This window comes from Bemisia tabaci, chromosome 7 (genome assembly GCF_918797505.1).
Source record: "Bemisia tabaci chromosome 7, PGI_BMITA_v3".
In the NCBI taxonomy this organism is placed as follows: Eukaryota; Metazoa; Arthropoda; class Insecta; order Hemiptera; family Aleyrodidae; genus Bemisia; species Bemisia tabaci.
Genome location: NC_092799.1, coordinates 4,617,491 through 4,639,049, shown reverse-complemented (window position 1 = coordinate 4,639,049; position 21,559 = coordinate 4,617,491). Strand labels below are relative to the sequence as shown.

Genomic DNA, 21,559 nt, shown 5'->3' with positions numbered 1-21,559 from the left:
CGTCCTTTTGTTTAAATGTACACAATTTACATTTAATTTTTAGGAGCAACTGCAATAAACAGCATTTGAACCTAGACAGTCGATAAAGTTCAACGAAAATAGTACAAGAAAACTTGGAAAATGTTTAAATTGAGAGATTCATTGTTGAGTAAGGCCTGAAAGAACTCCTTTGAAGAGTCTATTATGAAAAGGAAAAGAATGTTGACAGCTTTTGACTTAGATAAGTTGCACTTTATTAAAACTCTGATTCGTTCAACAAATTACAACACATCGCACACGAAGACTCGCTGATAGGATCACTAGAAAACAAACTGCATTCACTTAAACTAAACGTATCTATAAATGAACTCTGGTCTTGAGAGCTGTTTTGTGCTGCTGCTGTCATGCCTGAGGTTTCTGGTAGGAAAATCTCAAGAACATCTCTGGTGTAGGCTGGCGTAACTTTTTCCGGCATCAAAGAGGATATCACTTCTTCTGCCCCTAGGGCGGTGAATCCTGAAGTGGAGGGTGCAGCACACCCCAAATCAGAGTGTTTTTCCAAGTTGGGAAGTATTTTTTCACCACTTTCAGGCAAAGGGAAGGTAGAGTCCCCAAGGGTCAAGTTACTTGCAGTTGGTGTAAAATCCCCGAAAGTATTTGCTGGATCCTCACTCGATGTGTTATCGAGAACCAGGTACGAGTTAGTAACGGTCAAGAAGCTATCTGCTGGGGCCGAATTGATGTTATTATTGTTATTGTCGCTCTCAAAGTTGAAATTGGTAATGTTTTGGCTAGGATTCCCCAGATTAGTTGTCTCATCGCAGTCTTGGCAGTTATTGTGAAGAGCATTACAGAGACACGGCTCACATTTGCAGATATTCGCGTCTGCAGTGATTTTCTTTAGCGTGAGTTTGTTGTCAGTTGACAAGGTTTTTGGCTCTGGTGAGGGTAACTTCCAGTCTACATCTACAACTTCAGGGTTAATTACGATGTTCGGTAATGGAGCTACGTCCACCCATGAATTCTGCGGTAAACTGACAGGAGCGAACGACTCCACAATTTTTGGTACTCCGAAACTTCCGGAATTGCCGCTCAGAGTCTCACTGACATCGCTCAACATAGCACTGAAACTTTGAATACTGTTGTCGGTTTTCAGAGGGTCGGCTGTGAAGTCAAAGTTGGCCGGAGGAACTGATGAGGAGCTGGATGGGTTGAAGCTGCAGTTGACATAAACTGTGTTTTGAGGTGCGGGAGGGAACATTCCTCCGCTGATTTCGGTTTTAGCTTCATCTTTGTTTGACCCTGAAAAATGACTGTTGATGTTTTCGGAAAATGTGTTCGCAAGAGCCGAGAAGAAAGAAAAGTCTGTACTTTCACTCTCTTTCTGCTTTACATCTTGAACTGTTGATGTCTGCAGAGCGTGATGACTAATTTCATTAACATTCTGAACTTCAATACTCTTTGAATCCGAATTGTTTCCTGAAAATATGAAGAGGGTTTAAGTAAATAGAACTGCAGTTTCCTAATGCTTTTTTCACTTAATGTTCAGCTGCCATTGAACATGGTTCAATGATATTATGTTAAAACAAATTAAAAAATCTCAAAGAATTCTGAGAGCTACCAATTGGAGGTATCTTGACCTATTAGGCAGGTCACAAGAGAAAATTTACGATACATTTTTTGCAGTCAGTATTTGACAGGTGTAAAACCAGTGATATTGACTGTGAAAAAAAAACCTGGGACACTCAGTTTAAAAGTTTTAATGAGGTCACAGATGTTATTTGACCTTTCTGAGGTCTTTATGACGGTGCAAATAAAAGGCCAATCATTCCAGCAATAGAAAATAAAAATGTTATAGGACATGAAGTTCACAGTCTTTCAAGCTCAAGATAATTTGCTTCAACAAAGACTTAGAAATAGAATTCAAATACTCCTATTTCCCAGAATTTTTCATTGTGTTACAAATTCTGTATGAAACAAAAAAAATCAAACTGATGAATCCTGTTGATAATCCTCGGTAAAAAGTATAACAGCAGCCTGATAGTTGAAATTTCGTGTTTGTCGGGTAAACATAGATGACATAGGTTAAAAGGTGGAGCATGATTGGTCGGCTATATCTTATCGCTGCTTTATTGTGCCTTTGTCAGGTGGAATGGACAACACACTGTCTGAAACTTAAGAGGTGCCGTCAGCTTGTCGTGAATTCCACCCGATATAGGCACAACAAAGCAGGTATAAGACATAGTCAACCAATCATGTTCCACCTTTTAACCTATGTCATCTATGTCTACCCAACAAACACAAAATTTCAACAATCAGGCTGCAGGCATCCTCTTAATTTTTACTTCCAGCAAACAGCAATTGGATGGATTTTACGGAGATCGGCCTGATTATATCAGATGTTGCCTGATTTTCTCTGATGTGACATTTTTTTGATAGAAAACTAACAATCATTGAAACTTGAAATTTTGTGAGTATATTCTTTCAGGGAAATTCATAGAGAGTTTAAAGGCGTCAAGTAGTTCAATGCTCTGTTTAAAAAAAGAAAATACAAGAGAAAATTAGGAATTGTGAAATGCAGTTACGCCGAATCCCTTTAAATCCACCCAATGAGCTATTGCACAGTGTCAAGAATTTGCAATTTAAGTATAAACTCCTATGTAAAATTTTGCGAGAAACACTGTGGTGCCACTAGTTTTCTCTGAAATCTACTCCAAAGCTTAAAAAAAGTTCTTAAAGTTGAGGCAGTAATGGAGGGGATATTCCATGCTACCCTGAGAGTCCACCTCTGTATCAAGACAAAATCTCTACGCAAAGATAGAGGTGGACTTACATAGAGATGGATGGAGGTGTTTTAATACAGAGGTGGACTCTCACTAGGTTTGGAGTTGGGATTGAGTTTTTACGGAGTAAATACGCAAGACAAAGCTGCCTCTGACAACCCATCATAAAAGCAACTTATTAAAGGGCAAACAATGACTCAGGTCTGATCAGTCGATGATGCCTTTCTATTTCAACATAATTTTCTTGAAACCTTTTTGGAAGGATAAATAATTACCTAACTTTTCCTCTCAGAGCTAGGTTCAATTAATATAATGCTTACCTTCTGATGGTTGCAAGTCCTTTGGATTATTGGCAGAGTTAGGAGCTAACGATGTTGTGCTGCTTTTCTTGCTTGTATCTGTGATGGCCGGAATATTTCCTGAATTTTCATCTTTTTCATCAGTTTTCTAATATGAAGCAGAAAAAAATTCAATCTTAGAGCATAATTAATTAAAAAGTAGTAATAATAAAAGTAGTAATAATAGTTTGAAGCTTTAGATGATTGATGATTTCCATCTTCAATAAGGTTATACATTGTGATGTCCTCTTAGGTGAAATTAAAAATTGCAGAGACAAATAGAGACCGAGCACGTTGGATTTTCAGTGAGGCACATCTAATTCTCGGGGGTCCACCGGAACAACAGTCATGTATTTTTTTATTTCGCCTAATGTTGACTGATGCTGGCCTGCTGTTAGCATTATGACGGGTTGTTTCCATTCTTCCTAATCAATTGCAACGCGGAAAATTTTCCAATTTTTCCTTTGAAACTCTTCCAAATTGTCATAAAATGACTTATTACTAGGTAAAAAATTAATTCACCTCTTTTACTCAACATTTGTGATACTTTCGGTGGTTTCACTTTATGTAGTGAGAAGCAGATTCCTCGAGACTCTGAGCCTGGTCCTGGTTCAACTTCGTAATGGATAATTTTAGTTATCGAACTTTCTTTTGACTTTAAATGGTGTACAATTTTTTCTAGACAGTATTAATACCTTATGATCAAATTCTCAATCTATTAACCTCCATATCATGCCGCAGGATAGAGATATCTTAGCTATCGGAGATCTGTCCAGAACCTGATCACAGCTGCACTGCCAGTCTTACAGATACACTGTAATGAAATTTGATGAAAAAAATGTACTGTCTATGTCATAAGCTGCTCATTATGATAAGTATTAATCGTGGATCAAATGTTTGATGTCTCCAACATCCTATCTCTAAGCCTGATGTACTGCGTTGAAAGCGAAGTGTTATGGCTGCGAAGCGTTGATATTTGTTGTTGAGGAGGCGTGTAAATGAAACGGTTGGATGAGCCTGTAAGCAGTGCAAATTCTTTTGTGTGTGAAAAATAACTGAATGTCCAGAATTCTAAACATCTGACCGTATCTCAAGTACCCGAAGGAAATGTTGGTCAGGTCAGAGTTTGTGAATCCTTGACAGCAGTTAATGAAATTCTCCTACGTACTTAACAACTTCGCTCATCAAAGTTAGTTCGGTAAGTAAGAGACCGCTCAGATCCATCATATTATGCTTGTAAGTATTAGTCCATAACTCCATAGTGTGAAAAATCCTTGGAGGGTGAAGTGCTCATCATCTGATGGAGTTCGTGAGATTTGTTTATGAACTTTTCTTCCAGATTTTTCTCTCAATTTTACCAGAATTGTCTCTTCCACCACCATAACAAAGTATTTCAACCTTGCATTAAATGAGGAATGATGTACACGCTATCAACTTTGCCTTAGAATTCCTAAAATTGGGAGTCAAGAAACAAATAAAGTAGCTTCACCGTTAACATTAGCTAGCTTAGTTGGCAGTAAAACTCTCATTAATTCGGTGAAAATAAAAGTAAATGTTTTTCTTCGCTCATTTCGATGAGAAAACACATTGAATCATATAAATTGTGATACTGGATGCAACTAATACTACTTCCTGTAAAATTGGAAAAATGTATAACTCCAATAAAGGAAAGAGGATCTCACCAGGGTGCTCTCTTACAACTTATAGATCAAAATTCGTGATATTTCGAATTTTAAAGGTTCTTTCATCATTCAGAAATAAAGAAACTAAGTTTAGTTTGAACAGGCATCTTTCAAGAGAGAAATGTGACATCTTATTTACAGTTTTTAACTTTTTCATAATGCTTCGAATCTACCTCTTGACGAGAACAGGCGAAGATTCGAACCGTGCACTACTTATTGTTGGTTTACATTTCTCACTTACCAAACTTTAATGAGCAAAGTTGTTAAGTGCGTAGTCGAATTTCATTAACTGCTGCTAAGGATTCACAAACTCTGACCTGACCAACATTTCCTTCGGGTACTTGAGATACGGTCAGATGTTTAGAATTCTGGACATTCAGTTATTTTTCACACACAAAAGAATTTGTACTGCTTACAGGCTTATCCAACCGTTTCATATACACGGCTCCTCAAAAGACACATATCGACACTTCGCAGTCATAATGCTCCGCATTCAATGCATTACATCAGGCTTCGGGATAGGATTTTGGAAACAGAATTATTTACAGAGAATTATCTTGAAAAAATTATACACCATTTACAGTCAAAGAACATTTCGATAACTAAAATAATTATCCATAAGGAAGTTGAACAATCTAAGGACCAGGCTGTCTCGAGGAATCTGTTTCTCACTGCATTAAGTGAAACCACCGAAAGTATCACAAATGTTGAGTAGAAGGGGTGAATTAATTATTTACTTGGTAAAAAGTCATTTTATGACAATTTCGAAGAGTTTCAAAGGAAAAATTGGAAAATGTTCCGCTTTGCAAGTGGTAAGGAAGAATGTAAACAAATCGCCATATTGACAAAAGCCCACCAGATGCGACTAGCACCAGTCAACATTAGGCGAAATCAGAAAAATGATGACTGTTGTTTTGTTGAATCCGCGAGAATTAGATGTGCCTCACTAAAAACACATTGGTGGAATAGGGCATGCTCGGTCTTTATTTGTCTCTGAAAAATTGTCAAAATTAAGCGCTGAATTTAGATCATCAATTTTCAAAGCTGTGTTACACAGCTTATGTTCCATGGAAATAGAAACCACAAAAAGGAACAATTACAGTTGAAACTGTATAATTGTTCACACAGAGGAAAAAAATCAAGGTCTTCAGGATGATGGTTCAAGGTCATTTCATTTAAAAAATAAAGGATGACAGAAAGTCTATATGCTGAGATTTAAGTTACGATAGTTTCACCATCGAAATATATAATACGGATTACGCATGTTCAAAGAGGCCAGTCAAAAATTTAACACTGAACATTAGTCGAGCAAGCCAATGGTTCTGATAAATTTGGGATCTTAGTATCTTAATTTATGGGGAGATGAAACTTACATGACTCTTCTTTAGATGGTTTTCTAGGCTGTATTTTGATCGATAGGAACGCTGACAGCTGTCGACTGCACAAGTGTACGGTTTATCAGAGACATGAGTAAATTTATGAGTTTTTAAATGATGACTAGCAGTAAATGATTTTCCACAACCTTCTTCAACACACCTGAAAATAAATTCACAGCCACATTTAGGTTCCCTAAATTTTGCTGAAAAAGTTCCAATACCAGGAGCTGAAAATTATAAATATGGAAATGTATCGCTATAGACTTCAAGAGAAGAAGAACTACTGCTTTTTCTACCATTCACAGGATCAAAATGAAAAAAAAAAAATAAAAATAATAATTAACATTTCCTTCAGATAGACTTTCCAACATTTTTAGTGACAAATAGCGAATATGCTCCAAAAAGAGAAGAAATTGAGAACTGATTTCTAAGTTCTTAATTTTCCTTTAATTCTGGATAGTGATTTTAAATGGACCACTAAAAAAGGTGTGAATTTAAGCACTATAATCATTCCCTTGACTTTAGTTGTTATGAAAACTCTCAAGGTCTAGGAAAAAATCATAAACTTTTCCAGGAAAATTCTATATGATTCTCTATTTTCCTCGACATTTTCGGAGTAAATTTTTTTGCTTGTTTCTCAGATTTTTAACTGTACAATGTATAAAGTAATTCAGCTAACCACTGCAAAAGAGACGTAGTCAGACACTGCTAAACTTGTTACTTTCCTTCGGAAAAATTAAGAATTTTCAAATCCATTGAAATGTTGATTATTGTATTATCAGGGCTTTTGGATTATCCATTAAAGTGTTTAACCAAAAATTGATGGGCGCTTGAAAATTATTTATGACTCAAAGTAAATATAGAAAAAATTCTCAGATTGTGACTGTTTCATAGGTGTTGAGTCAGGTCAAAATGCTAACCCTTGTACGGTTACGGAGTAAATTGAATGTAATTTTCTTCAATTTACCTGTAAGGTCTTTCCTGTGTGTGCACCCGTAAATGTTTTTTGAGATCACAAAATGTCGTAAAATGTTTGTCGCAGCCATTCAGGGTGCAATTGAAGGTTTCACCGTTATGAATTCTTTGATGAGCCCTGAGCCTGAAACATGACAATTGATACAAGAAATTCAAATTAAAAAATGATTTTACACAGGGCAAACATGATTTTTACTGTTTATTAGATTTTATGGGAATTGATTTTAAAAAGGCATCTTATGAAGAAAGACTGAAATGACCTACAACAACTACAGCAAATTTTTCAAGTTCAGCAGAGTTTAAGAATATTAACTGCAGACAAAAATAAGGGGAAAGAACCTGAGTTAATGTGAGTTGATATTTTTTATGAAGATTTTATCGCACCATTAGTTTTGAAGTAGCTAAAAACTGAATCAGTGAGAACGAAAACACACCAACTCGAAAATGCTCAATTTTCATTATAGACGGTCAATTTTCATCAAGGTCATTGAGTTAGCTCATCTATTCCAACTTGGACCTTTAAAGTGTCCTTAAGTATTTGTTTTTTGGCACCAAAAATCTTTTTCTTAGACTAACTTCTTCACCTACAGTGCAGTTTAGTGCAAGTCTTAATTATTCTATTTTTTCAAGTTGGTGTGTTTTTGTTCTCACTGATTCAACTATCCAGGGAGGCAGAAGGTTCTTTGGAGCAAAAATAAATTGCGATCTATGCCTTAACGTCTCCTCATTCTTAAAAGCGTTCCCCACTCCTGAAAAATATTAAAAGTTGAGGAGATTTTACAACGAACAATTGATGAAGATGATGAGATTATTTTTAACAATTCAGTATGAAGAAGCTTTAAGGATCACAATGACTGAAAACATCCTGCGAGGAATAGGAATAATGAATTTCAAAATCTGGCACGGTTAGGCTTAGAAAAGCATTTTCACTGAAAAATTTCCTCGTGCACCTGTAGATTTCCTCATACCAATTACGTATACACCAATGATATCTGCTATTGTCCTTTTTTGCCCCATGATTTTACTGTTGTCAATGTTTCCTAAAAGCATGAAGGAAAATGGAAATTTATAGAATCCTCCTCCCAATAGAGGAAGGCACAACGCAAAACAGAGTGCGTTGATAGCGTATTGATAAAATTCATTTCAACAGTTCTATTGAAAAAAGCGCTATATGGTTACATACCTGTAGAGAGTGTTGAAAGATCTCTCACAGCCGTCATGTTCACATCCAAATGGTTTATCCTTGGTATGAACTCGAATGTGGACCTTCAAGCTGTAGGAGGTTAAGAATGCCTTACCACAAGATGACTCGGTACATTTGAATCTGTACTCACCTGTAAATTTAAAACGAAATTGAAAAATATTGTTACAGTACTTTGGGAGAAACTAAAAAAAGTTTAGGCAATTAAAAGGGTTTTCAGCCTTTTCATATGTTCTCCGTGAGTTTTGAAAAGGGAGCGTCTGGAAAATTTGGATTTACTGACAATGAGTTTCCTGAGGTGCTATTTTCTCCCGACAGACAGGTTCTGTCAGTAAGTTGTGCTGAAGAACATATTTTTCTTTTTTTTTTGGGGGGGGGGGAGGGAGGGAGGGGTTCCATTTGCAGATAACTTTAAGAAGGGGCCATCTACTTGGAGATGGGCCCTTCTCCAGATTAATCGGCAGTATTGATCGACTAAAATTATTGTCACAATATATTTTCCTCTATCTCCCTGAAAGTTTCTAGGCTGCTTTGATTTGCATTTCATCCCTGGTCAGACTGGGAACTGAACAGTATTTTCAACAGGCAAAATCAACTAAGACTATTGTAGTATTGTTGCCTTTTTTCGTTAAACTTGTTGTCACATAACAGTGCGTTCTCTACTGCCATAATAAAAACTTGCCATTTGATCTGCGCACAATCTTCGGAGGCCAAAAAATGTATTTAAAATACTTTTTTAGGCCGTTTCAAAATAGATTTCACTCCAGCATGCAATGTGTCTACTCCTCAGCAACCATAATCCGCAGTGAGTTTTGGAATTAGAGTGACACTCAGAGCATTGAACCCCAAACCAGACTTGGGAACCTCTTGTTTTTGTAGTGAGTGAACAACGTTGATCTTTTTCCAGATTTCAAATTTCCAGATTTTTCAAATTTCTAGTATTTTCTAAAACCTCTCTAACTTTCCCCCCATTTTCCTGATCTAATGAAATTTCTGGACTATTTCAGGCCTGAAGGCACCCTGTAGAACTAAAAGTCACTCATGAAAGTCTACCGGTTTGCTGAATTTTCGACTGACTGTCAACGCTCAATTATTTTCAAAGTTTTTGATGATTTAATATGCTGGGAACTTGTCTGAGTGTCTGACCCCAGTATAATTTTTGAAGACAAGCAAGAAAATTTTTGTTGGATTAAAGAAAGTATCAAAATGATTTAACTATTACAGTCAGGAAGTTCTCAAAAAGAATGAATGAGATGAATTAAAAATAAGGCCTTCTAAATTTAAAATGCCCTTTTCTTCCTCCGTACAAAAAGTTGAAGGAAGAAGTTAGTGCTTCAAAAATATTTATTTCACTAACACCTCCTACAGCAGCCTTTCCAAGTGAAATAATGTTGGAATCAAGCAGAGCTACAGAGCAAAATAGAAACGACAGGATTCAAGCAAAAAAGCAAACTAGCTACAATATTCTTGCGGAGAAAGCACACAAATGACGCTAAAGGGAACTTAATGTGTGACAAGACAGAACATACAGTTTCAAAAGAAAATTTTTCTCTCTTCAGATGACTAAATACTTTAAAAGAATTTTCTATTAATAATACGCTGTTCATAAAATTACATTAACTTTGATGGATTTTTGAGATTAATATTTACAATTGCCTTTACTTTACTTTTCTTTTAATCGTCTGCGGTCTGGCATGCTATGGGCTACACTACCTCACATGGGTAAAAAACAACTATGAGATCAAAAGTTAAAACCCCAGCACCAAGAACCGTAATATTTGCAAGGCTAATTCAGCTTTGATTCTGCAATTGAACTTTCCCAGTATTTCCACTGTTTCTCTAAGTTTCTTTAAATTTCGAGTTTCTTTCCCATTAATAAACCATGGGGAAAAAAAGAATTTTATTCACATCGGTGCATAGTCAGTGCCTATGTAACTTTGAAAATGAAGGCAGTATCAATGATACGACCCTTGATAACTGTAGTTAAGGGCCAAAGAACAATAACTAAATTTTTACTGATTTGAAAATCAGGGGAAAACCATGCGACAGCTTCATTTCTTGCAGTATCTTTAGCGAATTCAATTCAATTCATTATATCTTCAGCCTGGTGTTATGTATCATAAGAAGTTTTTCTACAAGTATAAATCCTACCTCAGTATCGCAAACTGCAAAAACTTGTATCTGAATTTACGACGCTGCAGATTTTCTTTAATAGTTTATTTTCTGAATGGAAAATTTTCTTGAAAACTTCCAGAATTTTTTTTTCACTGCGTGAGAAGTATTCTATGATACTTTCAGGCAAAAACGTTGGTTACTCCTCCTCTGATAAAATAAAATGGAAGCAAAGATTTTGAAACACAAGAGATAAGTGGGTGCTCTTGCAGTTTCACCATAGGTATGTTGATAATGCAAAAAACTCGATTTTTTCAAAATTGTCGATCATGTTTCTTTTGTTCTTAACTCCCAATAAGAACTTAGCATTTGGACTCATTTTATTTCTTAAACTCATTTGATTACATATCACTTTTTCTTCAAAAAGAGAATAGGTGCTATTTTTGCAGTGGAGAACACTAAAATTGTTTCCGGAGGTACAGAGGTAAGTAATAAATACGACATGCACATTACAGAGGGGTTTGTTTCTAACCTTGGCGTTATTTGTATGTACTAAGCATTACTTTTTTTTAAAAAAGAAATACGGAGATAAGATTTTGATACACTGATTTTAATATTGCATTAAAGTTTAGTGTAGGGCCTCCTACAACAATGAAAAACCCTCATCAACTAAGGGGCTCAAAAATAGGAAGTGTAATTATTTTGACAACATTTTGCAATAAGGAGCTACTATTTCTGACTTATTCGTAAAAGCACCTTCCTGCATATGGGATTCAAGGGCACATGCATTGTTTCTAATATGAGCGGGAAATATTGGTTCCTCATTGCAAAGTTTGGTTCATTTTATCGTGCCACATTCCAGAATTACATGCAATCTACTTCAGGCATTGAACAACGGAGATGTAAATACCTAAGGATGGAAAATGCCATGCTCAGATCCAGTCTAAATCTTCCGGTTCCTGCCGATTAATCAAAAAAAGAAGAAAAATTGCACGTTATTACCTTGTTATTTGCGTTTCACACTAAGCAGTCGTAGATACCAGCAATATTTGCACATGATACACAGCAAATGACACTTGGCAAATGGACAAATTTTTAAGATTTGAAAATGAACGATTGTATCCAAGCCACAGTTGGAGTTAGTTTGATGCCAAAAAAGATATCTAAAATTCGAAAGTTTATTCACTCAAAAACTCTTGCGTTACAACTGTGGCTCTTGTTCACATAATTAAAAGTTCAACATTGCGTTGTTACTTAGAAAAAGATTTTTATTTGGAATCTCTAGTACTTGAGACAATTTTCTGAGAGCTATGATGTTAGTATGCTTTGATTTTTCAACAGAGTAACATCTCGTTTTAAAGAGGAATGTCAAGAATTTGGTGGAGGTCCAGAAAAAAAAAAAAAACGGGGGTTAACAATAAGGGGGTCTTTTTATCAAAATTAATTTAAACATTACATGTATTTATTGCCTTGCTCTCTCTCTCCTTAAGTCTTTCAGATAAAAAGGCCTGTGATCTTCAGCTATACGAAGATAATGAAAGTGAGAAAAACAAAATTATATGGGAAAAAACATTTTCTATGTCTTTGACTAGGTAACTATGGGAAAATAAACCCTGGATTTGAAAAATGAAGCAAACGGTGTCTTTCCTTTAAAGAGTTTCTATTAGCGAAACTTGCCAATGATAAACCCAAAAATGAACAAAAGCAGAGTTTTGATGTTTGAAGTTTTCAGTTTAAAAAATGGAATGTGGAAATGTTCCGAGCTTAACATTGTCAGATTAAAATGCTACGCTCTGTATAGGATAAAAAATGATAAGTTCAACCGCACGAAACTATTCTCCAGGATGCTATGGTGTGATTTGTGTTAAAAATTCAAATTCTGAGATTTTGTAAGGCTAGAAAAATATCGCATCTCTAAAAGACTTGCTTCAATGCAACTAAGGGTGCACTGGGGATCCTGTTCCTGTGGACCATCTTCTTGTAGAGGTCCTTCTAGAGACTATACACTTGAATGTTGACAGCTTTATCGAGATAAAACGAGATCTTACCAACTGTTCCTTCAAGTGCAAAAAGCAGCAATCGTATAATAACTGAGCACGTGATATTTCATGAGCTATATTATTGCAAATTTTGAACACAGATTTCTCCAACTACAAAGACATTAAAACTGATAAACCGACTCATATCTATTTTGCATTTTTATCATCGCATAAAAGAACTCAGGTGGGGGAGGAGATAGAGCTATTAGGTGTTCTACTTATCATCATTATGTTTCTGATTATTTTTGAGCAGAATATCAATAATGTTTGCCATCAGTTTTGTAAACTGACTATGCCTGGAAGGAACATGAGAACTCTGAATCTTGATGAATTGCAGTATGCTCAGACTGCCAAAATATATATTGTCACCAATTCCATAGTAAGGATTAATGGGGGCTAGGAGGACAAGGTGCATAAGTGCAGTTTTTGAAAAAATTGAGATGTAAATGATTTCAACTTCAACTGGTCTTAAAATACATAGGTATGTTCTGTAAAAAATTGACTACCAAATTCCAATTTTTAAGTATCAAAAAGTGAGTTTGAACTTTCTTTCCATCAAAAGGCTCCATATAATTTTGAACCTTTAACATGAAACTATTTCTCAAAAAAAAGGAAGAAAAAAGAAAACTGCCATTATGCGACTTGTTCTCCAAGCCCTTCAAATATCTCTAGCATGTTTGAAAAATGAATGTTATTTCCCAAGTTTTTTCACCCTTTTTTGCTATTCTTCCATCTATGGTGGCTCCCAAAATATGTCTTTATACCTATGAAACCCTCCATGGCTTCTCATGAGCAACTATTCCACGGGGAAAAGTCTAGGCAGCCCCCTGAATAAATCTCACCAAGGAGACGGAGAGGCAAGTGTGCATAAGCCAGCCCTGGTAAAACCATTACACACTGTGTGCATTCATATTGCTGAGACCCAAGGGGCTTATTCTCACTTGATAGTGGCTAATTGTTTATTTTTTTCCCCATTACAAAGTTCTACAGATCAGTTTTAATGTCTTTATGATGGCTAAACAGTCATTCAAGCAATTTTTAGTTTCTTGGTGTTAATGTGGAAAAATGTTCAAGACAATTTGAGGATAGCTCTTAAAAATAAATTATTGACATGTAAAAAATGGTTCTATTTAAGATAGTTCACCTTTATGGGTTTTCATATGCGTTCGAAGGTTGCCGACAGTGCTATACGATCTTGGACAGCCATCATACTCACAGCGAAAACGCTTAATCTCCCGTTCCTTGGTTTGGGGATCCATAGTTTCAATCGTGATGGTGGCATGCGAAGGATGTTCTGGCATTGATGTGTTGAATCCTGGCCGTATGTGCACAGTAATTTCATCGTGCTTAATGGTGTGATGAATATACCTGAAAATAGAAAATTGACAGGATGATGATTCTTCTTTGATTAGCTCAAACAGAGGAAGAGATTCGAATATCAAATGAGAGGAATGGTAAAAAGAGTCAGTGAAAAAAAAATGTACACCCCAGTTAAATGGTTCCAATGTAGATCGACATGTATCACGACATGTATCGTATTCACGCTAAGGTGGTGAAGTGCATCAGGGTGTTTCTTACGACTGAAATTTTTGTTTTTGAGGAGTCCTTAATTGATTTATGATTTATGAATTGAAGTCCACGATAAAAGAATTCAGGTATGCACTCGTAGAGTGCAATAGAAGATCAGCTATCTTCAGAATAGCGTTGAAGGTAAATACAAAAATCAAGATGCCTAATTGTCTGTTGCATCCTAGCATAAACTTATTTGGCATGGACTCTTACAACCTACTCAAACTTAACACAGAAATTGGACATTAGGTTATACTATGATATCAACGTTGGAACCATCAAAGTTGAATTACCTAAGATTGACGCAGCTACTGTGACAGTTAAATGGCAAAAAACTCAAATAAAACTGGGAAAGAGGATGGGGTTGCGCTCATTCGATCTAAGGTTAGGCTGCTAATGTACATCCAAGAACTAAAATTTCCTGAAACTTTCGATATGCAATGGAGGAAGCACACCTTCTGCACTCAGACTGTCCTCGCCTAAAGTAGCCTCCAGATACTAGACTCCTCTATCTCCTGCGGCTGAGGAGTAAAGTTTTCAGGACATTGATACTTCCATTGCCGTACAATGCTGGTTAGCGATTCTCAAAGCTGAACTGTGTTACAATGAACAAAGAGCTTTAAAACTGAACTACAAAAACGGATAAAATACACACTCTGCGGTGATAAAGACAGGATGCTTAATGCGTAAATGCTGACCAAAAGCAGCGGTCGCTGGGTCGGCCGCAAGCCCGCAAGCAAGATAACCATTCTTAGGTTATGTTGAGTGAGATTTGATTGATAAGACGGAGTAATAAAAGGAATAGAAATTAGAGAGAAGGCACGGACATAACTGCTAACATACCCAGCATTCTTGTCATTCGCATCTATATCAGCGACATAGGTTGTTGTTGCCTCTAGAGGATTGACGCTCGATATCCGATTTTGATAAACGGGAACACCATCGCCGTATCCTAAATCAATAAATTGCAAATCTGAATCAATCACGTTGAAATTTAAGTCCTCTAAAACTTTGTTCCTGATATCGAAACGATGACTGTCCATCGTGAATTGGATTTACACAGCAAATTCAAACAAAACGCTATCAATTTCAATACTATCGATCAGTGATAAGGGATACCTCTTCATGATCAAATAATCACCAACACACTATCACACACACACACACTCTGAAACACGTAGAAGAAATTTGAGAGGTGCAATCTTGTCATTTTGTCATTGATAAAAATAAGACCTGTTCACACTGACGTATATGTTGATGTTATTGAGCAGAAAAGAAAGCACCAATTTTCTTGATTTTTGCCCACATTAACTGCTCGAAATTTTCTTAAGTATTTCAGCTTATAGTATCACAGTAAGCCGGCAAAATCACTGATCGCCATTAAAGTTGGAAACCGTAGAAGAGCGAACTTTGACATTTGATATCACTGTAAACATACCTTTGAAAACTTAATTTCAAAGTTGCCAGCTTTCGAACATCGTCTAAAATTTACTATAGCAAAAATTAAATATCCAAATCAAACTGGCAACTTTTCTCCATGTGGCATCAATGTTTTGCGGGTAGCCTATCTTTTCGGAACTTGTTTAATTTTTAGGTTAGGCTCAAAAAATCAACGCCAACGTGCTTATTTCCGAGCATATTTTGTTATTTTCAGTTTTTAACGAAATTTTATCAACTTAATTAAATTCATAGTGTTGATTAGTTATCAATGATGAGTAAAAGCTACGGTTACGACGATTTTGAACATCCCAGAAATCTGAAAATTCATTATGTGCAGATCGAAGGATTGGTAAGAGCACCTCGTATTATCAGTCCTACTCATTTTGGTACTTTTCTAAGATTGTTTCCCTCTCATTTCTACGTTTCCGCTTTTAGTTTGGGCTCCACTTTACTCTTTTAATTACTCTAAGCCAATTCCCAATTGGTTACAGTGGAACGTAAGCCCCAAGTGACCTGATGGAAACCCAGTATTTCGGCTGAGACACAATACTTAACAGTAGCTACATTGTATGAGCCCTTTCAAAGTGCATCTCTTGATATGACTTGGGAAATGCAGACTCATGACGCATCGTGGAAGACTTGGCTTTGCATCCATTCTTTCTCAATTTTGGTCTCATTCGGATCCAAACAAAGTGCTTTCGCACAAACCCTGATTTTAAGCAGAACCTATGGTGTGAGTCCGTACCAAAGTGCCGTTCAGAAGGTGCCAATTCTTTAATTCGTATTTCAATCAAGGTTTTGCCTTCATATGTCATTTTCTATGCACATTGTGACAAATGATATGTCTCATAATGTGGATTGTAGGTATAGAACCTGGTTTCAGGTGAATACCGGTGTCGCAACAGTGTTCAATGAAGGTTTTTTGCGTGCACCTCTCAATTTGAATCGCAAACATGCATTCAACCTTAAATCAAATGCTCCTAATAACGTATTCAGTTAAATCAACCAATCTAGTGCTGAGTTTCTCTTGAGTTTAGAGTACAAAGCATAACTTTGGTGAAAGATCATAGTATTGACAGCTTTTGAGCCTGGATTTCTACGATCATTCAACACCAGCCCATGAAACTTGGTTATGAAAAGAGCAGAGATTTAGAGGGAGGATTAGTTTCAATTGCTCATCATTGTTATTGCTGACTCTTAAAGCCAAGCGAAATGTTAACTTTGACAGATACCGTAAATTTCTCTATCAACTGACTGAGAAAATTGATTGTTGAATGCGTGAATTTTAATATATTTCTGTAATTATTCTGCTAGGCTCTGATGAGAATCATCAAGCACTGCCATGAAGAGGGTGATGGCACAATTGAAGTTGCCCAAGGAGCTTTGCTCGGAATGGTTGTTGACAATGCATTAGAAATCACTAACTGCTTTGCCTTCCCAAAGAACTACGACGATGATGAAGGTATGGTCACTTATCCATTGCTTACAGCGGCTCTGTTTTACTATTACTCCTCAACAGATTTTTATTTTTAGCGGTCCGATACTGATTATTATCAAATAGCTCTTCATGTCCTACTTAACTTTATCACTATACCAAAATAAGAAAATGCCTTTCAATTGTTGTCCGCTCCGCATCTATCATTAAATGTTATAATAAATGTCGCAAACACTACGGCAGCTGACTACGGATTCCATCGAAGATGTCTAATCCTCTTTTGCTGAAACTGTGTTCAAGATTTGATAATAATGATTGCGTTCCACATACTCACCTGCACTGATATTTCCAAGTAGTAACGGACCGTCTTTGTCGATTGTGTAAACAAAATATTCACTTGAACTAGCACTTTTAAGAAGAAGTTCTACTTTGTCACTAATATGAAATCACTGTCTTCACTGTTTGATCAACTAGAGTACCAGTTGGATATGATGCGGAACTTGAAATTGGTGAATGTAGATCACTACCACGTTGGATGGTATCAAAGTTCAGAAATCGGGAGTTTCTTGAGTCTGTCACTCCTGGAATCCCAGTTCCACTACCAGACTTCCATCGAAGAGTCCGTCGTCCTAATCTATGGTGAGTGTTCTTTTCAATAAATGGAACCACAAATATTTTAACGTTTGCTTATTTCTTTATTAATATGCAAGCAAGCACATTGACCTTGCATAATCTTATCTAAAGCAAACAAGTCGGTGTCATTTCAGAAAGGTTCACTTTTTGGAAGTGTAGTCACAGGGGTGCCAGTCTTTTTGATAAGTGGATAAAATTAGTGCTATTTGAAAGAAATTATGATATCAATCTCTTTCGGTTGTTTACTCGCCAGTTCAGTTAGTGTAATGGATGTGCAATAGTTTCTTTTTTAAATGCATACTTTTTCTCTTCTTTCTCTGAAACACAAAATTGGAGGTAGACACAGATTCTCTCTTTGGATAGTACTTTATAATGCGACTTGTGATTTTGCTTTGACTAGTTATTACAAATAGAAGGAAATAATTGTAAGCCCATTATTTAGATGATTTTATTAAGAAACCTTTTAACTTCATTACACTTTGCCTAGTTTTCTTTCAAATTTAATTTTATTCTTTTAACTGATAGCTGATTGTCATACTATTCTCTTTGAAGTTTGCCATAAATTTTTCCCAGATTATGAAGAATTAACCTGAAAATTATCATGTCACAACGTCGCTCTTTGTCGGAAAAGAATTAATGAGAGGAAATTAGGCAATGTATAATAATGTCACGCTTAATCCAAAGCTGTCCATTGTATCCTCCCAAGTAGTACAAAGTGAATGTATGAATTTGAAGCCTTTTATTTACTCTGACACAATTACGAATTGAAAAAAGGAATGAATTTGAATTTATCTTTACTCCCTCACTAGTCCTCGAGCAGTATGCTCTTTGAGACTGTGTTACTGATTTAATCATCACCAAACTCATTTCAAGTTTTGGTCAGAAATAAAAATAATGCAGCAAAACAACGTAAAAACATTTAAAATTATTTGGTTGGGACATTTTTCTTTTGCAAATTGTAGTAACTAATTTAGCTGAATTTCTTGAGTGTGTGTTTGTGCTCTTTTGTGCGTAACTACTTATCATAATCAATTTATTTCTTAAGTAGAATGATAAATTGCCAACATTTGATTATAAGATTAGCAAATTGATCCATAGTTTTTAAAATGTTTGACTGATTGACTCATAGTTTAACATCAGGATTTTTTTTGTGTGGCATAAGCAGTAGAACTTGTGAGATTCCATCATTCTGTATTCAGTTATCTCAAGATAAGTGAACGTGAGGATATTTGATGACAGTGTGAATCTGGCTTTGGTAAATGTTACTGTTCGATCAGAAAACCATCCGATTTAGTAGAAGCTGATACTATGATAAGTGGTTAAAGTGATTCATATTGGGATTCAATCGTGCAAAATTAGCACGCGAGTATTGCAAGCATCAATGAGGTCAAAAATTATGGGAAACTGAAGTTTCAGCCAAAAAACAGTATTAGTTTCTTTGCATGAGTCTTAAAAATCACTAGCAACAGAAAGATCGTAGAATTTGAAGAAATGAAATTAGGATTTTGCTACAGAAAAAGTGGCTCATCATACAGCAATTGATTTCTGTACGTAACAGCTTCAATCTTGTGAGATTCTTATTCTAGGGTGGTCTTTTTCTCTCAGATAGTAAAAAATGGTGATCCATGATATGGATCCATCTAGTGTACGTATTTCAATGCCTTATGAGTATCATTCAGTAATCTTACTCCCTTCTTGTTTCCAGATAATGCAAAAACCGATAGAGGGTTTTTGAGTCTGAAAGCTTACCGAATGACTCCGCAAGCAATTGAATTATACAAGCAAGGAGAATTCACTACAGAAGCCATCAAAACCCACAAAGTTGGTTACGAGAACCTTCTTGTTGAAATCCCCCTCAGGATACGAAATTCCACCCTTACAAACATACTTCTATCTGACCTTGGTGTCTTAATTCCTCCCCAAGAAGGACACAAGTTTCTTGATCTAGGAACTGCGTAAGTGTACATTTTCCTGGTCCTTGTAATCAGTTGAACTGAGTTAAACGCCTGGATCAATTTTTATGACCACTGCCTTTTTTTCTATTTGTCTTTCATTGCTCTTAAAATCTCTAACACAATGCACATCAACTCAAAATGCATGATTCAAAATTCACTCTCATTTTGAACGACCCTTGAAAATTGTAACCTGTTAATTGCTCATGATCAGTTGAGATTAGAGATTTTTCCCTCAACGAAAGAGCTGTTTTTGAGTAAGTGAATGGACCCAGGTACGATCTCTCTTGATCTGGCTCAACAGCATATTTTAATTTATCAAGTTCGATTGTTTGGTTTGCATTGTTTTCTGGGGACAGTCTTTTAGGACTGTTCTCTGCATCTGTACAATCAGTAGAAATACACCAGAAAGACTGATAGCGAAATAATCAGATCTGGAAAACTAGAAGCAACTTTTTCTCTGTTGATTATTTAAAAACTGATCAGTGATTGTTATTTTTACAGCAATGTTGTAGAGAATCAGCTACGTAGTCTAATGGATTGTGTGGATGACTTGAACCAAGAAACAATGAAGTTCAACAGACATCAACAAGCAGTCGCCCGGCAAATGCAAGAGAAGAACAAATATCTTCAGAAAGTGGTGAGTGCAGGACCTTTTTTTCAATTTTAAGTATCAGAAACCGGACTTTGAGCGGGTGCAGGCATAGCTTACTTCTTCTAGATAAAAATTAAATAGTCAGAAAAATTTATTTAAAAGTCTGAATGATGTTTGCTGCAAGTCAATTCTACAGTGTAAAAAGTTATGCCCATGAGAAAAGAAGTATAGTCTTTTCCAAGACATATCTGGAAACTTTCTATCATATCATAAGAAAGTACAGTGGAATAGGTTGCTGGCACCCTTTTTTTTAAAAATTAATTTCCTATAAGTACGGAGTGAACCAAGCTTTTACGAATTTTTCAGATTTTTTTTAACTCTAAATTGCAAAAAGCCCCATTTATGAAGCTTTAATTATGTAGCAAGGCAGCGTAAATGGCATTTATGAATTTGCTGAACCAAGCTTCAGGCATCGTCTTGCCATGTCAACTCTACTGTTGGCCTTTCGATCAGCTTTTCATCCCTTATAAATGATTTTTTGAACTATTTGGTTTTTTCCTGAAACTGCATGTGAAAGAAACTTTACTAAAATTTCTTGTCACTGCTTGTCATAGTTTAGGGTACAAAATGTTAACAAAAATTCTCTGAAAACCAACTCAACTCCAAAAGAAAATCTAACTTAAAGCTGTTTGCACACACAAGTTTGTAGTGAACAAAAGTATTAAACATTTTTTGCCGAAAGATTTTCAAGTTTGCAGTAAAATTTGTTTTTTTGACCAATTACCAGTTTTGCATGCGGAAGCTTATTTGAATTTACATTGCTGTTTGCTTTGCTGTTCTTGTAGACTGCAGAAAATGCTGTCCGAGCTGCGAAGGGTGAACCACCGCTTCCTGAAGAAGATCTCAACAAACTATTCAAACCTTTACCTACTCCACCCAGACTTTTACCAATGACTTTGGCAGGCAAGGTCGAAGCGTACTCTAAGAACCTCACCGAGTTCTCTATGCAATCATTGGCGAAACTGTATTTAATGGAGGCTTTGCACACAAAGAAAACATAAACAGACAAGACCATTATTTTACTGTCAAAACCGAAGGCCACGTTTTTGAACATCTAGTAATCGATTAATGTCATTTTGCTTACTTCCCCCTACACCATGGGATCCAAGAAATCATGTACTGGTATTTATTTAAGCGTTGCTTTTGTAAAAAGTGTTTTTTGTATTAAATTTAAATCAGTTTTGATACATAACTTTTTAGTTATTTATCACCTTATTCACTTTTGCTAAAGGTACAGCAGGCTCTGAAAGTCCTGACTGCAGAAGTCAAGATACACTGCGGCAACTTTAGGCTTTATTTCTGTAAGGAATGAAATTGTTTCAATAGTTTTCAAGTTTTTCAATCAAACAAACATTATTAAACTTCTTCAATTCTTCATTCATAATACCTA

At 35.9% G+C, this 21,559-nt stretch overlaps 2 protein-coding genes across 2 annotated transcripts; one reads left to right on the top strand and one right to left on the bottom strand.

The window, feature by feature from the left end:
* Positions 1-209: 209 nt before the first annotated feature.
* Positions 210-15,414, bottom strand: LOC109035647 (uncharacterized). The gene is made up of 7 exons (XM_019049349.2): positions 14,898-15,414; positions 13,630-13,853; positions 8,317-8,467; positions 7,126-7,257; positions 6,156-6,318; positions 3,083-3,209; positions 210-1,458 (listed from the first exon to the last, which is right to left on the bottom strand). The coding sequence occupies exons 1-7, from the start codon at positions 15,095-15,097 to the stop codon at positions 236-238; spliced, it is 2,220 nt and encodes a 739-aa protein (XP_018904894.2). The 5' UTR covers positions 15,098-15,414; the 3' UTR covers positions 210-235.
* Positions 15,415-15,593: 179 nt separating this feature from the next.
* On the top strand, positions 15,594-21,361 carry eIF3h (eukaryotic translation initiation factor 3 subunit h). Its single transcript, XM_019049351.2, has 6 exons — positions 15,594-15,843; positions 16,809-16,956; positions 17,404-17,568; positions 19,268-19,517; positions 20,019-20,154; positions 20,955-21,361. The coding sequence occupies exons 1-6, from the start codon at positions 15,763-15,765 to the stop codon at positions 21,168-21,170; spliced, it is 996 nt and encodes a 331-aa protein (XP_018904896.1). The 5' UTR covers positions 15,594-15,762; the 3' UTR covers positions 21,171-21,361.
* Positions 21,362-21,559: the final 198 nt, after the last annotated feature.

What these genes read in the sequence shown, in the direction of transcription:
- LOC109035647 (XM_019049349.2), bottom strand. Translation starts at nt 15,097, where the DNA reads ATGGACAGTCATCGTTTCGATATCAGGAACAAAGTTTTAGAGGACTTA. An exon ending in GCGAATGACAAGAATGCTGG is followed by an intron (nt 13,854 to 14,897) that starts GTATGTTAGCAG and finishes TTCTATTTTCAG; the next exon opens with GTATATTCATCACACCATTA. An exon ending in ACCATCTAAAGAAGAGTCAT is followed by an intron (nt 3,210 to 6,155) that starts GTAAGTTTCATC and finishes GCTTCATATTAG; the next exon opens with AAAACTGATGAAAAAGATGA.
- eIF3h (XM_019049351.2), top strand. Translation starts at nt 15,763, where the DNA reads ATGATGAGTAAAAGCTACGGTTACGACGATTTTGAACATCCCAGAAAT. An exon ending in ATGTGCAGATCGAAGGATTG is followed by an intron (nt 15,844 to 16,808) that starts GTAAGAGCACCT and finishes TTATTCTGCTAG; the next exon opens with GCTCTGATGAGAATCATCAA. An exon ending in ACAAATATCTTCAGAAAGTG is followed by an intron (nt 20,155 to 20,954) that starts GTGAGTGCAGGA and finishes CTGTTCTTGTAG; the next exon opens with ACTGCAGAAAATGCTGTCCG.